General features: G+C 36.4%; 1 protein-coding gene across 1 annotated transcript in view; it reads left to right on the forward strand.

The window, feature by feature from the left end:
• tmtc2b (transmembrane O-mannosyltransferase targeting cadherins 2b) overlaps positions 1-17,193 on the forward strand; it is a 126,235-nt gene that overhangs the window by 87,618 nt on the left and 21,424 nt on the right. Inside the window, exons 3-8 of the mRNA XM_039650490.2 lie at positions 4,389-5,214; positions 6,863-6,977; positions 8,034-8,119; positions 12,015-12,199; positions 12,402-12,480; positions 16,026-16,147. Coding sequence (XP_039506424.2) covers positions 4,389-5,214; positions 6,863-6,977; positions 8,034-8,119; positions 12,015-12,199; positions 12,402-12,480; positions 16,026-16,147 — 1,413 coding nt within the window. The remainder of the gene's footprint in view (positions 1-4,388; positions 5,215-6,862; positions 6,978-8,033; positions 8,120-12,014; positions 12,200-12,401; positions 12,481-16,025; positions 16,148-17,193) is intronic.

A 17,193-nucleotide genomic window follows, 5' to 3' on the forward strand; every position in this document is an offset into this window, starting at 1 on the left:
GAACGCTAAAGTGATTGGTTGATGTGCATTTTAACATTGCTAAGAAAATTCCCACTCCTCCATGAGAGATACGAGACCCGTGCGTCTCACGGGTGTTGCTCGTAATCACGCCACTGGCCTCGCGTCGTTCTCCGGCGGCCCTAGCCTCGTCCTGCTCGCCACAGTAAACATAATGAATGGCGACTGTAGATCACAAAAGCCGAATCCCGGACATTTTGGGCGATTTCGAAACACATTTTCTGGCAGAAACATCACGGAGACTCACTAGTAGCCTAGACTTGTTGTTTAACGATTGCGCTCTGTTACCGGTAGGCGTGGCCTCCTAGGGCAGCAAAGCAAGTGCATTCTGGGAGTTGTTGTCTTTCATCTGCATAAGCCAAAAATACATTTTCTGGCTTTTCTTAGTCTAGAAAGCTCCAAATTCAAAAATTATTTCACATTTCTTCTACATAAATGACCCATTAAATACACATTCATCTTTCCAGAGGTGAAGTATCCTTTTAAGAATCAATACTAAATGGTTTAAATGAAAATCATTTCTGAAAACGGTTATTTTTGCTCAGCTCTACTTGCTGCAGTGTTTTTTTTTTTGTTTTTTTTATCTTTATGTCCTCAGTGGGGAAATTAGCTTTACGGCAAGACATACAGACAAACAACAATAAAAAATAGAAAACAATACAAGAAATAGATGTTTTAATTGTAACCTTCATACCACTGTAGTTTAGGTTCTAAGACGCAGAACCTGCCTGGCTACAGTTCTGTATTTCTATTCAGTCGGACAGTTCCGCTTGGCCTCTGTAGCCTGCTGCTTCAAGACCCCCGTGGGACGTCCCGTTTACGACCTCTTCCCTTCAGCCTGCAGTCCACTCCGCCGGGACATGCATGCACGTTCCACCTGAAACAGCCAACCATACTCTATGCATGAAATCAAAACACCTTGAGATCTTATCAATATTTATCATGTTAACCACTTTTATTTATGTACACAATTATTGTGTGTAATATCTTACTGTACTCATTTTATGTATGTTCAAGCCATAGATGTAGTTACATGTATTGCTTATTCATCTTTCAGGATCATTAATGCATACATCATACCTTCGGTCAGCAAACTTAAACAGATGTCACAGGAACTAAGAGACACAGGCAGTTAACTTTTTCTCAGACTTTAATTAATAACAGATTGATATGTCTTACAGACATACTAGTACTGCAATATATATATATATATATATATATATATATATATATATGAATACAGTATTTGTCAATTATTAAAACAATTATCTATTCAATTCTCTTTTTCTGTGGTGGCATTTTGTCACACATTCAGAGCTGTGTGCCTGTCAGGACTTATGGTAAAAGTTGTCATTTGGGATATGCTCTGTACATCTGTGCTACAAAACATGATTACATGGTAAGTGGCCTGTTACAGACAATTTCCCCTGTGGGCAATAATGTACTCTTTGTCTGAAGCAGAGATGACCAAAAACAGGACCAAAAAAAAAAAAAAATCAATATTGTGTAGAACAGCTGGACATTAATGCAGAACACATACTCACTGTCTCATATTCTGTAGGGAGTCAGCAGGGAGGGGAACAATTCTCTAAGTTGCAATAAATGGTGTCTTGGACTGACAAAATTGTTCACAAATAACCTTTAGGGGGAATTTCTTGTTAATTCTTCCCGCATTAATCTTTAATATAAGCATTTTCCAGATGTACTGCACATAACATCTTTTATGAAAATGAAAAATCTGCCATTTACTCACATTGTTCCAAATCTGTGGAATACAAAAGGAGAATTATTCTGTTCTTTTCCATAGATTGAACGTGAATGGAGGTGAATTTTAGCAAACTGATAAAAAGTTCTATAAAACTAGTATAAATATAGTCCATGTTTCTAGCTTAAAATGTTCACTTCTGTGTTGCGTTATTTTACTTACGAAACACTTATTTATCATAACTGATGCCTAAAATGAAGATTTTCAGCAAATAATGACTTAAAGGGATAGTTTACTTTGAAATAAATTTTTTATATGTTTTAGCTTACCTCAAGGGTATCCAAGATGTAGGTGTCTTTGTTTCCACAGTATTTTCAATTTTGACATTTTTGATAGACCGTTGTTGTCTATCAGTCATACACTGGAGCCTAAGGGGGTCCACCAAAAAGCATGCACAGATATGTCAAAATTAAACATGATTTAATGACTCGTAAATGTAAGTACACATTGATGGCCTAAGACACGAAACGAGCGGTTTGTGTGAGAAAACGAACAGTATTTATATCGTTTTTACCTCTTGTAATCATAGCCATGACAAAATGATCTGACAGCACGGGCGCTTCGGTCTGCGATTGCGGCGGAAGTGATCGCTTGCGGGCCTACGTCACTCTTTGTTTATACAGAGATTTTGGAAGCTTTACCTTTCACTAAACATATTTAGATATACGGGAAAACGCAATGGAGGATGATTTCGGTATATCTAAATATGTTTAGTAAAAGGTAAAACTTCCGAAATCTCCGTGTAAATATTGAGTGATGTCACACGCAAGCGATCACTTCCGGCGTAACATTGAACTGATTCAGTTCGGTTCAGTTGTACATTGCACAACTGATTCAGATCACTTGGATTGTGATTACACGAGGTAAAAACGATATAAATACTGTTCGTTTTCTCACACAAACCGCTCGTTTCGTGTCTTAGGCCATCAATGTGTACTTACATTTACGAGTCATTAAATCATGTTTCATTTTGACTTCTCTGTGCATGCTTTATGACGGACCCCCTTAGGCTCCAGTGTATGACTGATAGACAACAACGGTTTGACTGAAAAATGTCAAAATTGAAAATACTGTGGAAACAAAGACACCTACATATTGGATGGCCTTGAGGTAAGCTAAAATATATCAAAAATTAATTTCAAAGTGAACTATCCCTTTAAATTTTGGTTTCATAAAGCTTTGAATATGACATACAAGGCATATGAATTCTCCGGTTCAATGGTGTCTGTTCTCATTCACTTTCATTGTATTGGAATTTTCAGTTAACATTCTGCCTAACATTTCCTTTTGTATTCTGCAGAAGTAAATGATACAGGTTTGTAGCGACATGAGAGTGAGTACTATCCCTGGGTAAACTATAACTTTACTATCCCTTTACATGGGTGAACTATCCCTTTCATAGCATTCAACTAGGCCTTGAAGTAATCATTTGTGTGCTTGTTTGCCGTCCGTGCCAAATGAGTTCCGTGTTTGGAGGAAGTCATAAAACTGCTCGAGGGTGTCCTCGATCCAAAATCAACATGAAAAAGTAGGAGTATTGAACTCTGCAGCTGCTCTACTGGGAACTATACAATGTATCCCCCCTTTTACTTAACGTGTAAAATATTCAAACACTCCATAAATACTCTGAAATCATTTTCATGTTGGAGTGTTTAATATCAGCACTGCGGTATGATGGATTGGCACCTTTATGAGGCCATATCTTGTTTATTTGATAAAGTCTGTAAAAGCCGGCTGTACGAGACAGAGATAAATGCGACGCTGCCTTGTGCTGTGACGTCAAGCTGTACTCGCTGACTAGCAGCCAGTGACGCTACGTTTATTATTTTGGCCTCTCTGAAAAATGTGGAAAACGTGTGTCTACATTTGGCCAAAAGTTTTAAATTGTTTGCAGTGACTGGAGTTGCAAAGGTCTGATTCTCGTTAACCATCGCAGGCCTCGCAAGGATTGAGGTCACGATGAAACCGTAGTATGTGCATGTGGTACAGTATGTATTGAATAACACTTAAAACTCCCAACAAATTGCTCATGAAGGTTGCTTGTTTTCCAGATTGGGCTACAGTGTTTACTTTTCCGATCTCCATTTACTTGCTGTTGGATCTGCTGCCTTTTTTTTCTTCATTTTTATTTAATGTCTAATGCGGTTGGAAATCTTTGACTTATTGGTCATTCTTGGTGTTGATTTACTAACAAGTGCTCAAGGGTTTGAAGTCATACAGAAAAATAAAATGGTTCTGCACTATCCTTATTGAAATATTCCAGTCAGTTTGTTCTCATCTATGTTTTGTTTTTTGTGCAGAAACTGCCTCCCTAGAATTTTGCCATTTATTTTCATATAATCAATTCAAATCAAATCAGTCCAAACTGCAGTGCTCCTGAAAGTCTTTATTTATTTGTTTTCTGTTGGTTTGTTCAGTTAAACATGCTGTATTATGTTTTCTCTCTTGAGAAATGAAAGTGAAGTTGAAATCAAGTTCCTTTTTTTGTGTGTTTTTGATTGTGCCCAGTCTAATTTCTTTTATTGGGTACATTTGATTCTGCTTTTTTAAATATTTCAGTCATTTTGTGGTCCCACCTATGTTGTTTTCTGCTTTTGTTTCTCAGAAGAAGAACCTGCACCTGCTGTTGAGCGTGTTTCTTCTGGGCTTCTGGGGTATCATCCTTCTGGCTTGCCGTCTTTACTGGATGGGCAACAAACCTCCAAACTTCTCCAACTCGGACAACCCTGCAGCAGATTGTCCCTGTTTCCTGACAAGAACGCTAACGTTCTTTTTCCTCCCCGCAATGAACGTTTGGCTCCTCCTGTGCCCTGACATGCTGAGTTTTGATTGGTCAATGGATGCCCTGCCTCTTCTGAGGAGCATTGCAGATTGGCGAAACCTCCACACCATTGCCTTCTATGTCTCGCTTCTGATGCTGGCGTGGTTTGGCCTTCGCCAATACCCAACCAAAAGTAAGGAGACCAACGGGAAAGCCAATCATGTAGCAAACGGGAAGTCCACGAACGGACACAGTTGTAGCTCTGATCATGAACTCTCGAGTTTTTACTCCAACTCAGTGCACGTGAATGGAACAAACGGGACTGCAAAACACTATTCGTCATCTTTACCCACCACAGAGAGTTTGGTGGTCTTCTCATTGGGTCTACTAGCCGTTCCCTTCCTGCCTGCCATCAACCTCTTCTTCTATGTGGGCTTTGTGGTGGCGGAGCGAGTACTGTACATCCCTAGTATGGGCTTCTGCCTGTTGGTAGCAGTGGGGATGAGAGCTTTATACGTTAGATTGAGGAGGAAGTCCTCCAGAACTTTGGTTCTAGGGTGCTCTGCCGCCCTGGTCCTTCTCTTTGGGATTAAGACAGTGTTGAGGAACCGTGACTGGCAGAACGAGGAGATGCTATACAAGTCAGGAATATCTGTGAACCCTGCTAAAGGTAATTTTAAGTAATTCAGGATATTCAACATGTTTTGCCTATTTTTTTCTTCCCTATAATTAAATTATTATTCAAAGATGTTATATTCACCATTAGAAGCTTTCCAGATTGTTCTCTAATAATGTTTTGAATAGTATTTTTATGTTTTCTAGTTTCGTTTAAAATTTTGTTTTTTATTATGTCTATGTAGTTTTTTAAGATAAAGTTCAACTAAATTAAACTACATTTTGCTCTGGCAACTAGCTGAAATTAAATAAGTTTACAGTTTTTTTTTTTTTTTTTTATTTTATAGGCTATATGTGTTTTATATATACGTATATTTCAATTAATGAATATTTTATTTGATGTGACAAATGTTTTTTTTTTTTTTTTTTTTTTTTTTTTTGTGGTTTTAATTCGAGTTGACTAATAACCCTGCTCTATTCAGTCCATGATTTAGTTTATTCAGCCATATTGCAGTATTTAGTTCCCCAAAGTCAAGTTCTCATCCATCAACAGTACAACAACCAGGAGTTGTGTTACTTGACGATGTGAAAGTAGGATGTGTTGCGATCATTTATTTCCCCAAAATAAAAAATAATACTATTGCAAACCAAAAATGGCAGTTGCTCATCATGAAAAGTTTGAGGTTTCCTAAGCATCTCTTCATTTCTGTACTCATTTTTAGAGTTCAGTAGTGAATTTCTCAAAGATTTTAATTGAAATATAAAGCAGTAATTGTTAAATGTTTTTTTTTAACTAAGTGATATTGACATTTTTATTTTTTTATTATTTTTAGAACCCCAAATGCCTTTCAAGTGCTATTTTCCAATAACACTGAGAATATTACTTATTTTACTGTAAGCAAGATATCTAGTGCATTAGATTCATTAAAAATTTCCTTCAGTTTATCACTCACATTGATTTATGCATCACATTTATTTATTGTGTGGAGAACCACTGAACTGTTAAATTGTCATCCTCTCTTATTAAATTCAAACTATAAATGACAGCCCGTTATCTTCATTTGCGAAATCTCTCAAAATTGATTATCACAATTTCATTTAAATCATTTATCAAGCCAGACTCCATCAATATGACTTTGTAATTACCTCCCCGTGATCCAATTTTACAGGCTATGGCACTCTAACCCCTCTTCATGGCACAGACTATGCATGGGTAGTGTCTAAGATTGCATTATTTTAATGTAATTTACTTTTCCCCCCTTGCTTGTGCAAGCATTATTCACCTTTTGTGAATTTCAATTTCTGTATCTGCAAGCACAAAACATTTTCATCAAATTTCACAATGTTGCACTGTAACCTTTTAACCGATTTAACCAATAGTGTAACAAATAAATTACATGCAGTTTACATATTTTGATTACCAGAAAATTTCATTTTATTTTACCCCACAGTAACAGGAATATTACATTTTAGTTGCTAAATACGTGTTTTATACAACAATGATGAAATGCCGTGGAAAGCTGTTTTTATTATTATCATTATTTACTTTTTTTTTTCATAGTGCATACTTGCGTCTCCTTTTTTTCTGAGGAAAAAAATGTAGTTTTTTAGTATTTTGTAGGTTGTTTGTCCATCGATTTCAGATGTGTCCAGACTCATTTCTTTTGTTCTATTAATTTAAATGTTTTATTCTCGTTCCTCAGCCTGGGGTAACTTGGGAAACGTCCTTAAGAACCAGGGAAAGGTGACGGAGGCCGAGCAAGCCTACAGGAACGCTCTGTACTACCGGAGGAACATGGCTGACATGTTGTATAACCTGTGAGTGAGCAAACTTCCTCCTCGCGGCAGACTCTATCGATCTGTCCTATTAAATCTCAGGAAATCTCTGAGAGGCCAGACGATGACTGTCCCCAGATTCATCAGCCTTCCAGAGGATGGTGACAGGGACCCCCTAGACACATTAACCCCCACAGTCAGGGCATTAAGGCACTCAATACATAATTCATAAACCGCACACGTTTGGGCTATTCAGTTATCCATATAAAGCAGTGGGATTGGGAATCCTTAGGCACCTCACAATTCGATTTGGCTTTAATTCAGAGAGTCGTGATGTGATTACAAAACGATCCTCGATGCATCTTAATTTTTCAACAAGCGCATACATATACCCATTTGCCTGAGACGTGACAGATTCTGCACACTCCGTCCCACTGCATGGAACGTTTTACTGCCAATTTATTTTTAAACAGCATTATATTATGCATAAGTTAAAGAAAAATATATAAAAATTTTCCTCCAGCCTTCTGAAATATTATAGTTGTACAGAATCAAGGGCTTTATGTTAGTTTTTGTTCTCTGGAAGTCAATTTCATAGTTATGTACCTCAAATATCATTGAACAAATTTGGATATATATGAAGTGACAAAAAAGGAAACAAGTAATAAATAAACTAAAATGAAATTTTTCAACAAGCGCATACATACCCAATTGCCTGAGACGTGACAGATTTTGGACACTCCGTCCCACTGCATGGAACGTTTTACTGCCAATTTATTTTTAAACAGAATTATATTATTCATAACTCATAAGTAATATATATATATATATATATATATATTCCTCCAGCCTTCTGAAATATTAGTACAAAATCAAGGGCTTTATGTTAGTTTTTGTTCTCTGTAAGTCAATTTCATAGTTATGTACTGTATCTCAAATATCATTGAACAAATTTGGATATAAATGAAGTGACAAAAAAGGAAACGCGTAATAAATAAACCATTATAGTCAATGTTAATGAATTGTGTTGCACTATTGGGTCGTAACACCATACTTTGGAACTGTTCTTGTTTTTTTTCTTCTTCCCTTGGATCGCAGGGGTCTGTTGCTCCAGGAAAACAATAGATTCTCAGAGGCCCTCCACTACTATAAGCTGGCAATTGGGAGCAGGCCAACACTGGCTTGTAAGTACAGCTCCTCTTTTTATGAACAATTTCAAGCCTTCTCAGTCTTTACTGTGTCCAGGCAACTACAAATTGAAAGGTGTGTGTGTGTGTGTGTGTGTGTGGGTGTGTGTGTGTGAAGTCCAGCATTAAAGAAAGAATGATTATCCACATGCCTATCCACTCTTGTCAAGGAATGACAGACCTTTGATTTTAACTGAGGGAAAAAAATCAAGGCCAAAAATCCTTTCATACTATCTGGCAAATATTGATGCATTTGCTTACCCTGTGTACAGAAGATTAGATGCATGTGCTATTTTTGTCCGTTTTAAGGTTTCTCATATAATTTCCCATGTTGTTTTTAGTGTTATGGGAGGAAATAATTGCTGCTCTGCTTAAATTGGTAGATTTGCCCAGGGAGAAAATGATCATATATGCACTGGGGCCTTGGGATTTTTAAAGTGTTAGTTGACCCAAAATATGAAAAATCTGTCATCATTTACTCACCCTTATTTTGAAAATGTTGACAGTAGCCATTGACTTCCATGGTAAATCAATGACTACCGTCAACTTTTAGGTTACCAACATTCTTCAAAATATATTGGATTTTGTGTTAAACTGGCGAAAGAAAGTCATACAGGTTTGAAACAACATAATGTTGAGTAAATTATAACATACAGTAATTTTCATATTTGGGTAAACTATCACTGTAGGTTCAAGTTTTGCTTCACAAAAGGATAAGACATTTCGTGCAACATTTAAGGGTGACTTTCTGATTTCAGAATAAATGCATATCCATCAGTGTTTGCTAGGGATGCACGATGATGATAAAATGATAAAAGCTTAAAATGACCATCATCGGCAGATATGAAAATTACTGCCGATGAGCCTTGCCAATAGGGTGGCGTGTTTCCTATGCGTACGTGATGACTGTTAATGAAGCATGAGTGCCAGCAACTTAAACTTCCAACTAGGGGTGTGCGATAATCACAGTTTTTGATTTTGTGGATGATTAAAATGTCTCCACGATCTGCTTTTGAAGAAAGATCATAGTATCGTGCATTCTATCAGTTCAATCCTGGCGCCTTCATCTCAGCATACTGTACAACACGATGTACATCACAAATCATATCACATCACATATTACATCACAACACGCACAGAGGTAGAGTTATACTCATGGGACACTGCAATTCACAAACATTCAATTATTCTTAGACTTTAATAAAAGATGGATGACGCCTCTTTCGCTCCTTTCCATCAGAGAGAACTGAAGCCGCCAATGTCCCAATCATAGACAGTAAAAGAAATGGCCACTGCTACCCCATTCATTTCAACGGAGAAAATTGAAGCCTGTTAAAGTTGATAGCCAGGTGTACTGCGCAGGCTCAAACTGAGCCTGTCACATGAGCAACCTGTACATCTTCTAGTAGGTGTGCTGATTGAAATCTGAAGAATTCCCTTTCGAATCTCACACAGACAGAGAGATTGAGTATTAGCTGTCCATGAGCTAGCAGTAAGATCAACTTAATTACTCTATGGGCTTCTCCCTCGACTTTAGCAGACTTTTTGCCTCCACGTCCCCCCGATTGCCTGCGAGCTTCTCCTCCTGTATATATTGTAATTTCTCAACTGTGCAACGGAGAGTCGATTCGTTATGACGCAATTGTTAGCCTATTTACAAAAACAGCTTCTTCGGGGCCATTATGTAAGATACAAGGTAATGGAGCCTTTTATACATTGTCATGTTTATTTAGAAATAAATAATGGACAAATTAAGTATTTGGACGCCTCAGATGTAAAGTTATTCGCAGTCAAGGAATGGGAGTCAATGGAATGCTAACAGCAGGTGAAGTTCTGCTACAATGGCGGCTCCCGCGAGGCTTCAACTTCCGGCTGATGGATTACCCCCTTGCTTGGTCCCGATATGGCACTGACATTTTGGGAATTGAGTTTGCGCACTTGCGTTGTCGAGACCAGGCATGCGCAGTCGTGAGCAGGTAGTAATCAAGGTCCCGCCCTCACTCTCGCTGAATCAATCGCAAGCACACGCTCCTGCACTTTTCTTAAGAGGCCTCTGTCTGCTCCCTTCCTCTCGAATGATGTCTGCTGATTGCAGTTCCTCGTTAAAATAAGGTAAATACAATTACTAACCACAGACAACGTTATGAAAAAAAAGTCTGTTGATGCTTCAGTGACTACTAAGCACACAGAACCTGTCAATCACAGCTGTCAATCATGATGTTAGAGCACCATTTTTATAGCATCAAATAATTAACTAAAAACAAACTTATTTTAAAAACAAACTCTTGAAATTACATCAGCGTGGTAGAAACTACTGTAAATAACAGAAACTATCTTGGGGAAAAAGGATATGTGAAGTGTAATTTAATTTTTTAGTTGAATAACATGGGTTTATGACCTATACTAGGACCGGTCTCTAGGGGGCGATTGAGACATTTTGCCTTCACTTTTGAGTGCTTGTGCGGCACGCTTGATTTCAGCCCGTTCTCATCCTTTAACGTCATATAGAACGTTATATGCAAAAACGGCTCTATACTACGCACATGGCACCCTTTATCGTTAATATAACACGCAAACCCAAGACGTCATAAATTCTTTAGCGTGAATATGACACGCAGACCCTACCCCACACCTAAACTTAGCCCTCACAGCACGTGTTATAATAACGATAACGGGTGCCATGTGCATAGTATAGCGCCGTTTTTTCATATAGTGTTCTATATGATGTTAAAGGATGAGAATGCGTTGTTGATTTCCATGTGCGTCAGAGTCTTGCTAGTTTAACATGTCATTCACATGCTGATGCGCTGTTCTAACATGCGCTTTTCTGAGCGAGTAGCCTACACCCGAAACTGACAGACACCAAAAGCCTGTCTAATAGCGCCTGCGTACTGGACTAAGTTATCTTTCGAGTCTTATTGCGCTAATACTGTCAAATACACACAAGGTTTACATAAACAAAGTTGGTTCTGTCTAAAGTGAAAGCAAACAGAGAAAATCTGCTTGTCAAATGCGTGTATATTAGGAACGTCGCAGTAATAATATGCTGCCGCTTGTCCTTAAAGAGAGACTGCACACAGAAATAAAAAATATGTCACTATTTAGTCACTCTAATGTAGTTCCAAAACTGTATTAATTTCTTTCTTGTGCTTAAATATTCTATGGAAGTCACTGGAGTACAGCAACTATTTGGTTAGCCACATTCTTCCAAATAACTTTTATTTTCAATAGAATTAAAAAATTTTTGGCTTTTAAACAACTTGAGAGAGTAAATTATGACAATTAAAATTTTTGGGAGAAGTATCGTTAATAAAACAACAAAACACAAAGATGGAATCACTCACTGCTCTTTTAGAACTTTAATAGAAGCTTTAATAAGCTTGCACTTAAAAAAAAAAAAAAAACTGTTTGAAAATATCGGCATATCGAATATCGGCCAAAATCTAATATCGTGCATCCCCTAGTATTTATCAGATAGGATTTGGGCCTTGATTTTTGTATGTATTTATTTATTTTTAACTTGAAATTTATTCTATCACTAGCTGGTGTGTAATTAGACTGGTTTGTGTGATGTCTGTAACGGTGTGAGTCGTGATGGATTGCCCCATCCTGTGATGTAAACTCATTTCTATCTGTGGTTCTGTGTGGTCTATTAAGTTAATCAGAATTGAGCTTGCAGCTGGAGTGGATAATTTCCCTGCTCATTTAGAGTTGAGTCTGGCCAGGGTGATGGTGAATATGTATTGGCACCTTATCGACTAGACTGCAGGCGGCTTATTTGCATAAATCAACTAGTTCATTCCACTAGCCCCAGTGGAGTTCTTTCTTTAAAGCCTCAATAAGCCTCATTACCTTTTGCATGGATATTCACCCATTTTTCTTTCCCATGCAGCCGCCTACTTGAACACAGGAATTGTCCTGATGAACCAGGGCCGTCTAGAGGACGCCAAGCGCACCTTTGTCACTTGTGCCGATATCCCAGATGAAAACCTGAAGGATCCTCATGCACACAAGAGCTCAGTCACCAGCTGCCTGTATAACCTGGGAAAGCTTCTTCATGAACAGGGTCACCAGGAGGTGAGCTGATTTTTGGGCAGTTAAACCCTTTAGTTTTTAAGTAGTTTTTACACCAAATCTGATCTAATGAAATGACATGAAAGTGTAAGACGTAACCCATTTTTGCACTACAATTGTAATTTATAAACCTTTTAAGTCTGAGTGTTTCTTTATGCTTATAGTTGTGGCTTTTTTGTTGAATTAATGGTGTACTCCTTTTTAGGAGGCTATATCGGTATATAAAGAAGCAATTCAGAAGATGCCCAGGCAGTTTGCCCCACAGAGCCTTTATAATATGATTGGTAAGTTTGTCTCTTTCGACTCACGAGATGACTATAATACTTCATTCTAAGTCATATATATTTTTGTAATGACTGCTGTTTATATATAAAAACTGTACAGTATGTGATTGTTGTCTATCACAGCGTACCAGTGGTATTGTTGTCTCTTGGAGGATAGTATTGTTAATAATTACACTCTCAGAAAAAAGGTACAAAAGCTGTCACTGGGGCTGTACCTTTTCAAAAGGTACACTTTTGTACCCAAAGGCTGCATATTAGTACCTTAGTGGTACACATTAGCACCTAAAATGTACATATTAACACCTAAAATGTACATATTAGTACCTAAAATGTACTTAACACCTAAAATGTACATATTACCACCTAAAATAGACATAGCTCATGAAATGGACATAATTAGCACCTAAAATGTACATATTAACACTTAAAATGTACATATTAGGACCTAAAATTGACACATTAGCTCCTGAAATGGACATATTAGCACCTAAATTTGACATATTACTTAAAATGTACATATTAGCACCTAAAATGGACAAAAGTTTACTTTTTGAAAAGGTACAGCCCCAGTGACAGCTTTTGTACCTTTTTTCTGAGAGTGTAGCATACAACTAGTCAGTAAGATTTTAAAAAAAAGGAAAAAAAAGCAATAGTCTTTTATAATAAAAAAGTCAAATTTTATTAAGATTTTTTTTTTTTTTTTTAAGTTTATATAATATTATTGCAGTGTCTTCCCTGGTTTCTAAAATTATTGTTTTCTGTGTTGTAAGGCCTTTAAGCTAGCTACAAAATAATAAAATCCACAAGATAAGCTAGGTAAGCTGTCCACAAGATCATTTAAATGAATATGTTTAAACTCAAATCAATAACTCATGTCCAATCCATACACAGTATTTATTTAGTAAGCATTTGTGTGGGATAATCTACAGTCAGCAGGTCATTGTTGCAAAATAAACCCCTTCAGGGTGATACAAGTCAGTGTCAGATTTATTTTGTGATAAAGACTGACTGACTGACTGACTGTACATTATACCGTACATACTGTAAGTGTAACTCCATATTGTTGTTTTTTTATCTTGTCTCACAAGTCTGGGTCTGTAACTGTATCGGTGCCTTTTCTCATGAACCCATTTCCAAAGCTTTCTTTGATCTATATAGAATTGATTTTGTCAGCTTGAGTCAACAGCTTCACACACAAGATAAGTTAGACGCTTTGTACAACACAGGGAGCGTGAGAATCATTATCCCATTTTATTTAAAGCATGGGAGCAGACGGTTGGATTTTAATATCTTATGCAACATTACCAACCCACAGCTTTCCTTCCAATCCATTTTCTCACAATTGTCTCATCATAACTGTATTTTTTTCTCCTTTCCCTGTTTGTTTCTTCCCAAGCTCATTTGTGGTCACTTGTCTTTTTTTCTGTGTTCTTGTGTTAGTTTTTGCTTTTTCAGCTGTTTATTTATCTCATTTTAACAGCCAAAATTGACAGCTGTCTTCTCTGACCAACTGAGCCAAATACAACTTTACTGAGGAAATCAGATGTCAAAATGTTAAACAATCCTTTTAAATTGATAAGTAGACCAACATGTGTATGTTGGGTCAATGACAAATAAAGCTTCAAAAAAGTTTTTTTTTCTTCAATCTTTTCAAAATGGAAGTACTGCATTTTCATAATGCAGTCAGGAATTATGTGATTAAAAAAATTTTTTGGTCAGGTGGTACAACCAAATATTTGTAAATATTTAATTGTGTCTACACTGCCTAACGCATTATTTTGTGGTTGTGTATTTTATTCATATCAATTTGTAATCGCATTATAGGAAATAATATCTTTAGCATTCAAATTTACTTTAAAATACATGCAAGTAAGTCATGCAAATATGTATACATATAAATGCATTCAAAGCAATAGCTATTCAAATCAATTGTGCCACCCGACATCATTAATCATGACAGGGAATATGCTAAATACTAATTACATACAAAAATACAAATACAAGTGTTTTAGACAGTCTCAGTCTCTCTTGAAGTAGTGCAGTGGTAAATTGTTCAAAAACAGAATAAATCGCATGACATCATGTGACATCACGTTCGTAATCTAAATAGACTGGTGTAAGACACTGTAATCGATTGTGATCGAATAACAACAAAGTCATGTTTTATATCAATGCAAAAATAATCCTCAGCATAAGTCAGTTAAAATATCAATAATGCACTCCTCAAAATGTTTAAGAGTTTAATGGAGCACTATAATAACTATTAAAAACGATCCCCTTTCTTTTCTTTTTGAAAGATATGCTTCTCTTGAACTGATTAGATTATGATTACTATATATATATATATATATATATATATATATATATAATTCCAGTTATTTAACTTTGAGGCTGTTTTAATGACCCACATGTCCTATATTTGACACCAACTCAACACAGACTTGTATTCAGATTGGCGGGTCATGTGAAACCTCAGTGTAGTCACGTACCCTCTGCTTATGTTATTTTTTCTCTAATTACATTACATTAACAATGTTTAGGCTGTGTTATCTCAGTGAAGTAGCTGTGATTCGCTCTCTGTAATAATCTGTCTAAGAGGAGCATGTGTGTTATTGCAGATGGGTGGGAGCATGAAGCTCGCTGAGGTATTAGATGATGTTTAAAGGATTGGAGTGTGTGTTTATACTCGTGTCTTAAAGAGTCTGCTTTTACATCTGGATTTATAAGAGTCGGGTTGGCGCTAGGACATTCTGAGCTGGAGGCCAGAGAGGGCGCTGTATTTTTATAATAGTATAATACATTACTTTTTGTTTGTTTGTTTTTTTATATAGTCGTTTTTTATTAAAAGTTAACAAATCTTTTAAGTCTGTTTTTGCTTTTGATGTATTTACAATTTTTATCCTCAATCCAAAATTTATACTGAAACAAGTGTATATCTTTTTTTAATTTATTTAAAAGATTTATATTTCAAATAAATACTTAATTTTGAACTTTCTATTCATCTTGCATCGTATTAAATCCTGAAATGGATTAGAATGATTTCTGAAGGATCATGTGACACTGAAGACTGGAGTAATGATACTGAAAATTCAGCTTTGCCATCACATGAATGCATTCAATTATTTGGCAATATTACTGTTTTATTCTATTTTTGAGCAAATAAATGCAGCCTGGGTTAGGATGAGAGACTTCTTTCAAAAACATAAAAAAAAAAAAAAATCCAAAAGGCCATCGGCAGGATTATTTTTGAGGCCTCATGCCTTTTAATTATTATTTTTTTTAAATATCCCGTGGATATTTAAAAATTGGTTAATATAAATAATCTAATGTAATCTTATAAATAATTGAAGGTCTGTTGGTTTCACTCAATGCTCATTTCACATAAACGAAAGAAGGCTCCAGTATCACATTTCAGATGATTTGTGGGTCATTTTCAGTTGCCTGGCTCTATTTTTGCTATGGGATAAACCATGGCGAGGGGGGGTTGTTATGTGCTTCCTTAACTTTTGACATGTTGACCTGACCCCTGTCTCCTCCCCTCATAGGAGAGGCCTACATGAGGCTGAACAAATTGACAGAGGCAGAACACTGGTATAAGGAATCTCTCCGATCCAAGCCGGACCATATACCTGCACACCTCACTTACGGCAAGCTCCTGGCTATGACGGTAAACTCGCTCTCCAATGAACACTAATAATTTGAATTTTGAATTGTTTATTGATCCAACAATCAGCTATCTCATATTCATATGAGTGCTGTTCTTCCTGTGGTCAAAAATCACTATTACATATCAATTTTTTACAAAATAAACATACATTCATACAACAAACTAACCATAAACCATACAACAAACATCCATAAACAAAAACATTTAGTAGAAGATGAACTAAAGAACTAAGAGCCCACTTATGCTTAGGTCACAATCTTTCACTTACAGAACACATTCTTTAACAAAACAGAAAAAAAATAAATAAAAAATAAGAAATCATATACAAACTTGAGTAAATAAATACAATTTCAGTTTAACTGTTTTTGTTAACTGTTTCAGTTTAACTGAAATTGTAGGTGGTTAGTTGTTAAAGAGGCCATATTATGCTCTTTTACTATGTCAATTGTTTTTGGGGTCTATAAGAATTTTCGCGAATGTTCAAAAAACACATTGTTTTTCACATTTTACACTCTCTTCCCACTCTGTCAGTAACACTCTGTTAAGTACCTTTCTCAGAAGCCCCTCCTTCTGAAAAGTACAATGTGATCTGATTGGTCGGCTGGACCAGTGTTTTGTGATTGGTCAACCACTTCAGGTGTGTTTCGCAATCCGTTATTGTACTCTAACCGCAAGTTTCAGCTTACACTACACTAAAACAACTCAACCAGGCCTTACCCGTCTTCAGAAACAGGACTGTTTTTGACCAAATAACAAAAGTCAAAAGGTTCCTAAACAACATTGGACCTCTTTCATTTTACAGACAAAACACTGAGACACCAGATAAATTACCTATTAGTAACTCTGTTAACGTCCTTATCTGAAAGTCAAAATTCTCTCATTAAACGTTAAATACCCTTTAGAAATAATGTAGCTTGAGCACACATTGGCAAAATTATTATATAAAGAAACCTTTTTCATCCATAAATCTAAACCGAGAAGTCATGACTTAAAACCAAAGGCATTCTTTCTTTCTCAATGATCTTAAAATTTAGAACTGAAAAACT

Source organism: Pimephales promelas, chromosome 10 (genome assembly GCF_988280905.1).
Source record: "Pimephales promelas chromosome 10, fPimPro1.hap1.1, whole genome shotgun sequence".
NCBI lineage: Eukaryota > Metazoa > Chordata > Actinopteri > Cypriniformes > Leuciscidae > Pimephales > Pimephales promelas.